Source organism: Arvicanthis niloticus, chromosome 13 (genome assembly GCF_011762505.2).
Source record: "Arvicanthis niloticus isolate mArvNil1 chromosome 13, mArvNil1.pat.X, whole genome shotgun sequence".
NCBI lineage: Eukaryota > Metazoa > Chordata > Mammalia > Rodentia > Muridae > Arvicanthis > Arvicanthis niloticus.
In genome coordinates this window covers 47,909,755-47,923,914 of record NC_047670.1, presented here as the reverse complement: position 1 = coordinate 47,923,914, position 14,160 = coordinate 47,909,755, and the positions used below count along the sequence as shown (strand labels likewise).

The window sequence follows — 14,160 nt, the reverse complement described above, 5'->3', positions numbered from 1 at the left end:
CAGGTCAGCTGACTGCATTAACCACCATGACCTTTCTCCTGGGCTAGGCCAGGCTCATTTTAAATGGCATATTGATCAGCTGGAACCAAGAGTAGCCCAGCCATTCCCCAAGATGACCCCACATTCTGCCACTCAGCTTGAGCACTACCCCCCTGCCCAAGGCCAGCAGACTGTCTGCATCCTCAGAGGACAAAATTGGTTACGTCCCTTGGTGGTGGGTGCAGACACATGACTGGTACCAAAGTTGCCTTTGGTTCCTGACTGCCAGCCCCATCCATGGCCACTCTTCCTCTGCAGCACCCACTCCCACGTTTACATCACTCTCCACAAAATCCCTGCACCAGTACTGCCCACCTACAGATCAGGGGGTGGGAGGGCCCAAGACCTGGGTAACACTGTGGTGAGGCTAAGTTAAGAGTCTAACTCAAGCCCATGCGCAGGAGCAGGTAGAGGGCTACCCAGGAGTCGAGTGTCTGCTTTCTGCAGACAGGTTTGAGAGAGGTTGAAAGGCAGAGATATTGCTTGGGGACAGAGGAGTCCTTTCAAATTCTTGGCTGTTCTCCGAGAGAGTTGGCTTTGCATATGGTGTCAGCAGGCATAGGTTCCTTTTTCCTCCTGGTTTCTCTTCAGTCCTCTCTCAAGTGCCAATTCAAAATGAGAATTAAGAAGGGTTGCATAGAGAGCCAAAGTTTCCAGAGAACAATGCATTCTGTCCCTGCAGAGTGAGGCAGCTATCATCAGTCCCTTCCCTGGACCCCAAATTCCCTGCTGATAGGAAGACCTTGGTCACATAAGCAAAGACTGATACACACCAGTTATTCACTAGGTCCTACCCTTGGTTTGTCTCACAGGGTTCTTGATAGAGGTACTCTATGAGACTCATTCAGGAGTCTCAAGCAGAGTAAGCCACCCTGTGTGCAGGTTCCCAGTCCATGAGCTGGCCTCACTGTATACCCAGTCACCTTGAGTGGCACAACCCCATGGCCATACTGCTGCTGTCTAGAGGCTAACTCTGTCTCTCTGGGCAGGTACCCAGGTACCTAGCACCAGGCCTCTCCATTTTGGCTATCTCTCTGATTAAACTTCTTTTTTTCTCTCCTTCCACATCTACCTTTTACCTGTTTGCTGTTACTCTAGGTTATATATTTATGCCTGATCATTTGGAGCTGGGAACCATGGATTAAAAAAAGAACATGTGACCTTTGTCTTTCGGAATCTGAATAACACTCAATATGATATTTTCTAATTCATCCATTTGCCTACAAAGTTCTTGATTCCATTTTTTTTCTTTAGAGTTGAAGAGTATTCCATAGTGTATCACATCTTCATTATCCGTTCATCAGTAGAAGAACATTCAGGTTCTTTCTATTTCCTAACTGCTGTGAATAGAGCAGCGATGAACATGGCTGAGCAAGTAGCTGTGGAGTAGGATGTGGAGAAGAGTGGTATAGGTGGGTCATATGGTAGATTTTATGTTTAGCGTTTTGGGTGTTTTCAGAGTGGCTGTATTAGATTGCAATCCCGACAGTGAGAAAGGGTTCCCCTTCGGCACGTGTTGTCAGTTGTTTTGTTGATCTTTGCCATCCTGACTGTGGTAAGATGCAACCTCAAAGTTGTTTTGATTTGAAATCCTCAAATTTTAAGGATGATGAACATTTTCATTTCCTCTTTAGCTGGTGTCTTAGTGGGTTGGTTTTGACATTTTATGCATAGTGGATATTAATCCTTTGCAAGGCACATAGCTGGGAAAGAGTCTCTCTTCTGTTGGCGTCCTCTTCACTCTGTTTAGAAGCCTTCTAGTTTTATGAAGTCCTGCTTGTCAACTGTTGACCAGTTGACAATTCCTGAGCGATGGAGTCCTCCTCATAAAATCCCTCCTTTACCTGCATCTGTCTGTATTTTCTTAAAGCCACTCCAGTGTTTCAGGTTTTACATTTGATCCATTTTGTACAAGGGGATAGATACAAGTCTAATGTCATGCTTCATGTGCACACCTGTTTCCCTGGCACTATTTGTTGGTGATACTGTCTTTTCTTTATTGTGTTTGGCATCTTTGTCAAATATTATATGGCTGTAGTTACGTGCATTCATGTTTGGGTCTTCTATTTTGTTCCATTGGTCTGTGTTTCTGGTTTTTGTTGTTGTTGGTTTTCTGCATCTATTGAGATGATCATGTGAGTTTTAAGTCAACGTATGTGATTTATTGAATATATTGACTTGTGTCTGTTGAACCATCATTGCATCTCCAGGATAAAGACAATTTGATAATACTATATAATCTTTTTATGTGTCTGTATTTTGTTTGCAAGTATTTTATCAAGAATTTATACATGTATGTCCATCAGCAATATTGGCTTCTAGATTTCTGCTTGTGTGTGTTGTGTGTGTGTGTGTGTTTGTGTATTTACCTGATTTGGTATTACAATAATACTGACTTCATCAGAGTTTGAATATTTCTGTTTATTGTCTGTTTCTCATTCTACTAATTTGGGCATCCCTTTTTCCCTTTGGCTAGACGGTGCAGGGAGTTGTTGCTCTTCTTTATCCTCTCCAAAAACAAGCTCTTACATTTATTGATTGTTTTTGCATGATTTTGTTTCTATTTCATTAATATCTGCTCTGATTTTTATGATTTCTTGATGGATTTGGGTTTGGTTTCTTCTTGGTTTGCCACATTCTTGAGTTGCATCATTAAGGCATTTATTTGTGCTCTTTCTGAATTTTTCAATGTAGGGCTTAGAGCTGTAAGTTTTCCTTGTTTGACTGCTTCCGATGTATGCCAGAGATTTTGCTCTGTTTTTATTTTCTTCTACTTCAATTAATTTTTTATCTCTTTCTCGATTTCTCTGACCCATGCACCATTCAGTAATGTGTTGTTTAATCTCTGTGAGTCTGTATATAATATTACAGATTTGTTTGCTGTTTCAAGCTTTATTGCATTGCGGTCTAATAGGACACATAGAGTTAAGGGTTCCTGAATTTGAATTTGCGTGTGTGTGTGTGTGTGTGTGTGTGTGTGTGTGTCCTAGGATGTGGTCTATTTTAGAGAAATTTCCATGCAGTGCTCAGAAGAATGTTTATTTTGGTATTTGAGATATGTTCTGTAGATACCTTAAATGTAGGTACATGTAATTCTGATGTTTCTCTGTTTATCTTTTGTCTGGATAGACTCTCAATGGGATAAAGTGAGATATTGAAATCACCTGCTATTAAAGGGTTGATGTTAATTTATGTCTTTAATTCTAGTAGTATACTTTTTATGAAATTGAGTTCTACAGAGTTTAATGCATATATGTTTAGGATTATTGTCTTAGTTGGTATACTATTGCTGTGAAGAGATACTACAACCATGGAAACCCTTATAAAGAAAATCATTTCATCAGGGCTTAGTTACAGTTTTAGAGTTTAGTCCATTATCGTAATGGCAGGGAGAATGGCTGCATGCAGGCAGACATGGTGCTGGACAAGTTGAGAGTTCTACATCTATATCGGAGCAGAGAGAGACACTGGGGCTGGCTTAAGCTTTTGAAACCTCAAAGCCCATACCTTGTCCATCAAGGCCACAACAGTCCTGATCATTTCCAAGTACTGCCACTCCCTGATGACTGAGCATTCAAACATATGAGCCCATGGAGACCATTCTTCAAACCAGCACAATTGCAGTGTCTCCTTGGTTGATTATTCGCTTGATTTGATTGAAGTACCCTTCTTCCTACTCTTTGATTACTTGCAGTTTAAAGTATATTCTGTTAGCTGCTAGAACAGCAACACTTGCTTGTTTCCTGGTCCCATTGGAAGCACCCTTTTCATCCTTTCACTTTAAAAGGATGCCTATTTTTTAAAACTAAATTGAGTTTTTTGTAAATAAGAGAAAGATGGAGTCTGTTTTAATTCTGTCAGCCAGTCTCTGTCTTTTGATTGAAGAGTTGAGGTAATTCATGTTTAAAGTTGTAATTGAAAGTTATGTGGATTGCAGTCATTGGTCATATTGTATGCTCAGTTGTGCTTTGTGTCAATCATTACAGCTTCATTCTTTTCCTTTCTATAGTCTGTTAGCTATGCTTACCCCTCTCGTCAGTATAAAGTACCCCTGTTTTGTCTGTTTTGAGTGGCTTGGAATGTGTAGTGCTTTTTTGAGGACTCCATATAGGTTGGCAGCCATTCTCTTGTAGAATTTGGAGTGCGTTACTTCAGCCATGTCTGGCTTTCAAAGTCTCCATTGACAAATCTTAGTGGTTATTCTGATAGGTATGTGGTTATTCTGATAGGTCTGACTTGTGATTCTCTTTCCACCTTCAGTCCTTTCTCTGTATCTTTAGTGTTTCAACTATAGTATGCCTTGAGGATTTTCTTTTCTGGTTTGTCTGTGTAGAGTCCTATTACTTCTTGTTTCTGTATGGATATGTCTTTCATTATTTGGGGGCAGGTTTTCTTCTGTGACCTTGATCTGGTCCATGCCACTAGCCTGGGATTCTTCTCCCTCATCTATGCCTATAACCTCAAAGGTTTGGTATTTTCATGTTTCTTTCCTGTGCTTTTTTATCTTTTCCTGATCTTTGCTTGTATTGTCTAATTCCCTCTACTTTATTTTCAAGTCTTAATATTCTATCTTCTACTTGATCCACTCTACTTATACATTTTCTAGTTCAGTTAGATTTTCCAATTGCATGTTTATTTCAAGTTGAGTTCTCGCCAATATTTCTGTCTCTTTAAAGAATGCTGTTCTCAAATCCTAGATCATCATTTCAGTCAGCCTTATGTGTTTCCTTGGCATCACTCAAGTGTTTAAACTCCTTGAATTCTTTGATGAGGTTTATGATTGTTCTTTAAAATTCTCTGTCTTGGGGTTCATCTAAGTAATTGTTGCTGGAGAACATTTCCATAGGGCTAATAGGTTTGGGAGGAGTGGGGGGATATGGTGTTGATCTTTGTGAAGGTACCTTGGCCTGTGGACTTTCGTAACATCTGTTTCTGATATGGGCACAGCAGGCTTAGGATATATGAGCCAGGTTCACTTTGAAAGTTGGACACACACACACATACATATATGATGGGGTGAGGTCAAGTGGACACAGAGCTCAGATAGTGAGCAGGATGTCTTGACCCAAACCTGGAGGAGGTTAGGGGTGCTATGGGTGGGTCTCAGCAGACTATGCCAGAGAAGTGGGTGTGCATTCTGGACTAGGTTTAGAAGGGTGCACATGGGTGAAACTTAAACATCCTTACTATGCTAGACCTAGTACAAGGTATCTGGTGCCAGCCCAGCCTGGATGTGGGATATGGAGGAGTCCACATTCTCTGGCTAGTAGTGGAGGTGCAAGTTGGGCTTTGTACTTTAAAGGAGTATGTGGAAAGTCCTATCCTTCACATTTTCAGAGGAGGGAATGAGGAAGGCCAGAGTTGGTTGAAAGAAATTTTTCCTAGCATATGTGAGGCCCTGGATATGACCCCCAGTACCACTTAAACAAGGCGTGGTGGCACTTGCCTATAATCCTAGTATGGGGATCAGAAGTTGAAGGTCATCTACTGCTAGATAGCAAGTTCAAGGCCAGCCTTGGGTATATGAGGCTGAATGAACATCAGGGAAAGAACCGTTGGCTTCTAGGGATGTGGAGGGACATCCTTGGCTCTGCCTCTGCTGCAGACTATCACCTACATAACAGAGTCCTGTCCTGTACCTTCAGTGTGGCTTCATGGGGGTACTAGTGATGGGTATCTATAGTATTGTTGGAGGCAGTAAATTAGAGGTTTGGGGCTGAGGAGCCCTGACCTTTCAGAACCCAGCATGCATTCCCTAGAATCCATTGGCCAGGACGAGACCAGAGAGCCTCTGAGAGAGGAGTGTGCACACACAGCCCTCTTCTTGAACTCCAATTTGCCTTAATTTTAATTTAATTCCCTTTAATCTTTAATGAAAAGTTGTAAAAGTAAATTATTTCCCCAGGAGAGGCAGCAGCTTCTTAGGAGCTGTTCTCGACTTGAGGGTAATTACACATGTGGGTCCTGAGCAGCCTCCAATGCCAAGGAGAGGCATTCTGGTTTATGAACTAATTAGTGACCTCAATAATTGTTAAACACACATGCCATTTGGTGGATGGAGTATATGGCACCAGCTCCACAGAGCACAGGCTCTGGCAGGGATGCAGGGACAATAAGCCACTGTCTGATCTTGATCAGGTCACTTCAAGCTTGTGCTTTCAGGAGTTTGGAGTCAGCTGCCTAGATTCTCTTGTCCTTCCTACCACCCCTCCACATCAGAACCTGCCTCAGACTTCAGGACTCTGAAAGAGGCAAGGAGCCCCAGAGTGTAGATGTAGGAATGGCAGCATATTGACATCACTTCAAGAATCAGTACCACTGGCTCTTTTGAGTCAGACCCTCACATCACTCTCACTCTGCCTAAAACATTCAGGCCAGAGGAATTGGCAATTGGGCAGGCTATGGAGAAGTGGATTGCAGGAATGTACAGTGGGAAGTCTGGGTGTGTATGTGAAGATTACAGTGATGGTTAGGGCTATGGGAACTAAATTATAACCACTGGGCACCAACATGTATGCTTCTGAGCTTCTTAGCAGTTAAAGTGAAAAGTTCAGCTACTTGGCTCTTATTGGTAAAGAAGAAATCAATGCATTTGATTAGCTAAGCACCTAACCATCAGCCCCATTGGCTTCTGAGAACATGGAGCAGTTTGTCCTGGATGATTAAAAATGAGAGGATTTTATGCTAAATCTGCTACTGATTCCCTCCCAGACACGTCAGTAGGCCCGAATATCCCCTCCTCTTGGGCTTGTTTATCTCCCTTTCTGCGTTTACCTCATCTGTGGGATGCTTCTTCTCCTTGACCCATTTCTAAGATGAGCTCCTTCTGGATCAGCTCTGGCTGTTAAAGTTAAGGTCCACCCCCTCATTTAGAGTGAGCTTGGAGTCTGGAGCACCGATGTCCCAGCTGTCCTTGCCTTTCTCTGCCTGCCTCCTAAAAACATGCTTTTTATCCCAAAGGTGGCCTTTGCTCCTGAACTATATTTAGTAGTTCTCTGCTTTCCAGGGCACCAGAGGCAAAAGAGGGAGGTGAGGGTGAGGCAGGGCTAAGAGACTCCCCAGAATCTGTAGCCATGGATGAAAAATAATCCTGCCAAGTTCTGGCTGTTGGAACTCTGTGCTACCGGAGGATGAACTTATTGGGGCAGTGGGAGGTGGGGCTAGTTGGGCAGGAAAACACTAGTTTGCTCTTGACCACCACGCAGTTCTGGGTCTACAGGTGTTTGAGGTCTGGAGTCTGGTTCAGAACCACTGCTAAGGATGGATGGATGCTATCCCCAGTTGCCCTGCACCTATACTCACCCAGTCCATACAGACCAGATGGGAAAGACAGCCTTAAACTTAGAGTACCATGAAGATCCAGAGTTCTCAGGATTGTGTTCAGCTGGCCTTGCTGTGTGACTTGGTGCCTCCTGTGTCCACGTTGCCTTGAATGCCCCTGTGGCTTTGCTCTTGGCTCTCTTAAATAGTCTTTGATTTGCCTGGTCTAAGCTGCTTTCCGTCCTCTTAGGAAAACACGAGGACTTGGGGCCACATATGACACATAGAGTACTAAGCAGAGCCTCGGACCAACTTAGAATCTTCTGCTTAGGTACCATATACCTGCCTCCTGTTCTTTCAGGTCACAGGGCTGCCTATGACCACTCATCTTCCTGTCTTTCAGGGCCTTTAGGATGGACCCCACTAGACCCTGGTTCTCTGGTTGTCTTTATCCATAGACCTGGTTTCTGCAGAGCCAGCACCATGCCATGGCATTAGTATAGCAGCAGCTGTAGTTGGTGTTCTGGGCCACAGGATTTGAAGTCTATGATTCCAGATGCTATCGGACATGAAAAGCTAGAGGTCTTGGCAGGAGGGGACAATGGTCTATAGTCCATCTAATGCTTTGAGGACAAAAGGCACATCAATCCCAGAGGCACTATATTCTCATGGGTTATTCACACCCACCAGGATCACAGTGGGAACATGTAGTCAGCACCCAATTCTCTACTTGAAAGGCATATCTAAGTTGTGTCTCCAGTCCTGTCATGTTACTGTTGGGGTTGGGTAAGTTAAGAGGTAAAAAATGTCAGGGTGTGGATAGAAATAATGGGGCCAGAGTTTGGGTTGGGCACTCGGCCCTACTCATTGTCCATCGACTTACTGGCCAGATGACAACCAGGAGAGAGAAGCTGATACAAAACTCCTGGGGCGGGCATGCTAGGAGGACAGCAAGGGCAGTGTGAGGGAGGGATAGAGCACACTGGATCTGGGCCACAGGGAACTGAAGGGATCGAGGTCAGGAGTCAAACTCTCTTGGCCACCACCATAAAAGCCCCACTTAGAGTAGTTTTGAGATAACTCTGTGTTGAGATGATGAAACAGATATTCAGAGATGTATTGGGACAACTCACACTTCGAATTGAACTGATGGGAGCCAGGAGCAACTGCTACCCACTGGCCTTTATGCCACTCCCACCAGGCATGGACCTGCCACATCCTTGCCCCACTGGAGAGGTACCGTCAAACAGGAGCCCTTTGTCAGCTGGTCATTGCTAGCCTTATTCACAGAGGAGACATGTGCATTCAGAGCATGGGGCCAGCCCTAGGATCAGAAGGCCATAACACACTGTGGTTCCAGGCCACAGGAAGTCTTTGGCTGACCTAGAAAAGAAAGCACAACACAGACAGGGTTCTATGTCCAGATGTCTTTATTGCAGTCCCAGAGATGTCCCCTTCCCCCCTTACACCAGGACTTCTAGTCTGACTTGCTTGGCCCCTATTTGTTCCAGCCACAGGTGTGGGTCATGTGGCTTCCCAGGCCATCTGCTCAGTCCCCTAGAGTCTGGCCTGAAAGTGTAGACCAGATTCAGGAGGTATTGGGGAGGCTCCAGGTGCAGTAAGCCCTGTGGGATCACCTTACCTCCCTCACAACAGAGCTTGCTTTTTCCAGAGCCAGCCATACTCTGGTGTCTATTGAGTTCTGTAGTGTGGGTTCCCAGCTCTTTCCTGGCAGGGATATGACATTCAGCCAACTTCTCTTGGGTCTTCACATCTCCCCACAGCCTGGTTTGGTGGGGATAAAAGATGCCCTGCTTCTTGGTTTGCTAGGCTGGGACACTCTGAGCCCTGGTCCCAGCCAGAGAAGCAGCTAGATGGCCACAGTGGGAGTTAGTGCTGATGGGGCCAAAGGTTCCCAGCCATTGCCTAATATGGGTGCCAGAGAAAAGGGCCTCCTTTCCTTTGCTGGCCCACCATGGAAGGTTGCTTTTTCCCCAGTCAATATCTAGGAAGGTGCAGAATTCCTTGTTCCTGGATGCTATCTATGAGAATACTGTAAGAACTGTGGGCTAAGGGGGGAGGGTAGTGGCAGCTGCTTATTAGAGTCACACAGTTGGCAGCAAGAGTGAGCCATGGGATGGTCAGTTACTCCAAGCCAGGCTGGAGTCGGTAGTCCTTCTGGGGAGTCTCCTGCCTTCTGTGTGGGGGTGCACTAGGGTGCTGAAAGGAAGCTGCTAGTTACAACTGGGCGCAAGACTTTCTCTCATTCTGAGCCCCAGAAGTATGGACACTCATGGAAGCTTTCTGGACAGTTGGAAACTTACATGCTGTCCTCACAGCTGTCAGTGTTAGCATCTGCTCCACATCTGCACAGAAGAGAGAACTGATGCTCAGGCAATACAGTGACAGGCCCCGGGCCTCACAGATAGGCATAGACACATCCAGACTCCTTAGATTCTCACTCTGAGCTCAGCAGAGCAAGACATCTAGTATCAGGAGCAGCTCATCCTTGCACAGCCTGCAGGGTCTCAGGGTACCACTAGAAGTGCTTATGTGGATTACAGATAGACCAGTGGCCAGGGACAGCCTAGCTTGGTCAGACTCAGGCCAGATGGTCTTGTGCAGCCAAAACATGGAAGATGCAGCTATACCAGACTCTTGGGTCTTCACATCTCCCCACAGCCTGGTTTGGTGGGGATAAAAGATGCCCTCCTTCTTGGTTTGCCAGGCTGGGACACTCGGGGCCCTGGCAAATAATAATAGCCTGAAGAATGTAGATTAGAGAAGAAGTGTCCCTTCCCAGCTCCCCAGGCCTGTCATCAGCCCCCTTAAACTCCATCAGGTGGAGTCTCAATATGGTTTCCTTCTGGGCCATCTTCACTTTTTCTTTACTAGATTATAAACTTCTGTCCACGCATCTGTGCTCCTCATCACTATGCCTGGCAGGCAGTGTTGGCGTGAAGGAGTCTACCGGGGGGTTTCTGTAGGTCACTCAGCTCCAGCTCCCCTGTAGATGGAAGATGGGCAAGGAGTCCAGGGAGCAGCAATCACAGGAGGCAGACAGGAGATACATCTGCACCCAGCAAAGTTTGAGAATATGGCATTATCAGAATGTGTTGCCATCATTCCCAGATACTCCTCCTCTGGGGAGGAAGGCATATCCGGAGAGCACCCTACCAAGGGGCTGTGGCTGGGATGTCCAGGAGGAACACCATAGATGAGGGCTCCTCTTGAATGGACAGCCTTTGGGTGACAGCTTGTCTGCTGTGCCTGTCTCTGCCAAACTGTTTCAAGAACACAGGTTTAAGTCACTCCCGTGTATCCCCAGTTTTCTGGCACAGAGCAAGAAGGCGTGAGGCAGCCTGGCTACCTCTGATAGTCTTTTATCTCCTGCAGATGTGCTAGTGGATGGGCAGCCATGTGACTGTGAGGTGGCAGCTGCCTGCCAGGTCGGTGACCCTGTGCGCTTGGAGGTGCGGCTGACTAACAGGAGTCCCCGCAGTGTGGGGCCCTTCGCCCTCACCGTGGTCCCTTTCCAAGACCACCAGAACGGTGTACACAACTATGATCTGCATGATGTTATCTCCTTTGTGGGTTCCAGTACCTTCTACCTTGACACGGTGAGTGCGAGCTGAGGCACAGTCCTCCATGTCTAACCCACTGTGGCAGCCTATAGCGCAATGCTGTTTCTACCTACATACCTGCATGTACCCACGGCACCAGCCTGTAGTGGTCATTGCGATACCCAGCCCCAGGGGAATCAATAAGCCCTAGAGATCGGCTCAGACTCGTGCCCAGCCACTGCACACACGACTGCCTATACTCCTGCCCTCACTAAACCCAGACAGTTCAAGGAGAGAAACAGTGGTGGCACCTTTCAAACATAGAAATAGGTTCTGAGACATGCAGCCCCTCATCTAAGGAAGCATAGCAAAAAGCTCTGGATGGAGCAGAGCCAGTGTCCTACCGGACTCATATTACCAATGCTAGGCAAGTTCAAGGCTTTCCTAGTAACTTTGGGGGTGGTGCTATGGATCTAGTATGACACCTCTTCCTTTTTCCCACTCCAGGTACAGCCATCAGGCCAGTCTGCTTGCCTTGGGGCCCTCCTCTTCCTCTACACAGGGGACTTCTTCCTCAACATCCGGTTCCATGAGGACTGCAAAAGCAAGGAGCTGCCACCATCCTGGTTTTGCTTACCCAGCGTGCATGTGCGAGCCCTAGAGGCACAGGCCTGAGCCCCTCACCCCTGAAGGCAGTGTCCTCCATATGCCATAGCTAGCACTCCTCCTCCCTCCCAGAAGTCGCCCTGAGGCTCCACCCTGCTTTGTTTCTGGCCTGTTATGCTGAGTGACCTCACATCCAGTGCCAGCCTGCATGGCCCTGGATGGCTAGCCTTTCTGATCTGCCATCTTCCTTTGGCCTTAAGAAGTGCTGAGCCACCCCTTGGGTCTCCTGAGGTCTGGCTCACCCCTACAAATGTCACTGGCAACCCAAGCAAGGGAGGGGACAGTGTGGGTGACTAGAGTATTCCCTGCCTATGTGTTCTGGTCTCCAAGTCTGTGTATTTATGTTGCCATGTTCTCCAATAAAGGCCTGCCTTGCTTACCTTACATTGTGTTGATTTCAAGCTGTGGGTAGTGGGAGAGGGGGATAGCATTAAAACCAAACCCACACAGCCATACCCTGCCAGGTAAGGCATCAGGTTCATGAGTCCCATGGCTGGAAGGGCAGGCTGCATCTGTCTTTGAGATAGCCAGGAATACCAGGTCACTTCCTCAACACTTAAGGCTCTACCTTAAGGAGCACCTGCCTCTCCCTCAGCAGATGCTCAAAGCCACCTATGTCTCTGCAAGCTTCTTGTCACCCCAGGTTGCCCAGTGGTGTGACTAAGGGTCTAACCTACTTTGTTTCAGCCTTGATCCCAGCCCTTTGAAAACTGCACTGAAGTTCTGGGGGGTGGGGGGGCTGTGGTGGTCCCACTACCAGACCATGCTCACCTCAGTCTTGCCTTATAAACCATGCCTACTTCAAGGTTCACCTTTGGTCAGCTACCCTATAGCCTAAAGCATGTGGAGCCCTGCTATGTGAGCCTCTGGAGCAGCCCTTGTCTTCTCCTCTGAGGCCCCTGAGTCTAAGTGTTCATTTTACCACATGCCAAAACCCCAAGGCAGGCATGGGGACACACAGTTTGCTCAAGAGATGAGGGGACATTCTTGGATGGGAGGTGGTTAAAGTAAAGTCAGAGCAGGGAATAGCTAAGATGAGTTGCTTCCACAGTGGACTGCTAGGATTGAACTCTGCTAGATGTAGCCCAATACTGTCCACCCATGAAACAAATGAGAGACAGGAAATATGCATGTGTCGGGCATATAAGTCACCTGGAGCTGTCCTGGTGAAGGTGCTCAGGGATTCATCTGGACAAATGATGTTCCTTAGCTCCCAGTGAATAACCAGGCCTCAGTGCCCCGCAAACTCCAGCTTGCTGTATCCATCCTAGGATACAGAGAAAGTTGTAACAACTTCTGGAGCCAAAGATGGCAGGGGTGGGCCAGAGATCATCCAGCCCATCAGATCCGGCCTTCCCAACTTCTGTGAGGACGTCAATATGGGACTCAGGAGCCCTATGAGCTGAGAGAGGGGCCTTCACAATGACCTTAAACTCTAGCTCTCAGCCCCATACCTAGAGAATGTGTCTTTTGGTTGCTACCCATAGCTGCCTACTGTCACCCAGGTAGGGGGTGAACATTGCACTATGCTGGTCTGGGGCCATGCAGTGCCCAGTAGAGATAATCTCCTCTTCAATCTCAAGTACATTTGAGGGAAACAACTCCAGAAGGTTTGCTTATGCCAGCAAGGGGAGACCCAGGAGAAGTCCCTTGGCCCTCCTCTCCAAGAGTTCAAAGCAGGGTGGCCTAGCCTCTCTTGTTAATACAGCTAGGTCCCTGAAATACACTGTTACACAAAACAGCTTACAGAGTTGGGGGTGGATCACAGCCAACTCCACACACATAAACAGCTCCTCACAATCTGCAAGTTCTGTCCTACAGAATATTCCTGCACAAACATATTTGACAGATGGAAGAATACACACCTACCTTAGAGTGTCATCATGCCAAGTTGTAAGTGAAGCTCTGAGAGCAAGGGCCACAAGGAACTTCAGTGATGTTATGCTTTCCCAGTGTGATCAGTAGACACTTCCCAGGCAGGGGACATGCCAAAGCATGTGCACTCACCTGTGTGGCTGAGTGGGTTGCTGCTGTCATGTTGCCTGTTCCTCTCTGGGCTATAGCTGTCACACTCAAAACACTAGGAAGAACTCGGATCCAGAAGATAATGCTTCAGAGTTTGAATTCTACCTCAGCCATTTGTCAACTCTATGACCCCAGAGAGATTGTTACTGCATTTTGAGTTTCAACTTTCTTTCTGAGTAGGGATGAAGATGCTAATGCCGTGAGCACTTTTACGTGAATGGCCTCTTTGGTTTAATCTCTTCAGTGTTGCTAGCAAGGCTTCAGTGCACACGGGTTTTCTCCTCCTCCCCTCACCCCTCTTATTGCTTCTCTTTTCAATTCCATCTACATGTCCTGCCATGCCTGAAATTTCACCTCCTCCAGGGACACTTAACATTTGTCCTTGCTGGGCACCATCAGTCCTTTGCACAGGCTCATTTGTTAGCTAATATGCAGCAGAAAGCTTACCTTGCAATGCAAGTGCTCCAACAGAAAAGGGACAGCAGAAGGAAGGAGTGAGCTGTCCCTGATGAGATTTGAGCACTGGCTGGACCGACCAGAGATGGTTTCAGAAGATTCAAGCATCATATAGGGCTTCTGAACATACTAGCCCAAAAAAACCACTACT

At 46.7% G+C, this 14,160-nt stretch overlaps 1 protein-coding gene across 3 annotated transcripts in view; it reads left to right on the top strand.

The window, feature by feature from the left end:
• The window catches only part of Trappc9 (trafficking protein particle complex subunit 9), a 458,815-nt gene extending 446,903 nt beyond the window's left edge, over positions 1 to 11,912 (top strand). For all 3 annotated transcript variants that reach the window (XM_076911449.1, XM_076911450.1, XM_076911451.1), the window contains 2 exons: positions 10,696 to 10,919; positions 11,370 to 11,912. In XM_076911449.1, coding sequence (XP_076767564.1) covers positions 10,696 to 10,919; positions 11,370 to 11,537 — 392 coding nt within the window. In that variant the 3' untranslated portion in view covers positions 11,538 to 11,912. The remainder of the gene's footprint in view (positions 1 to 10,695; positions 10,920 to 11,369) is intronic.
• The last annotated feature ends 2,248 nt before the right edge of the window (positions 11,913 to 14,160 follow it).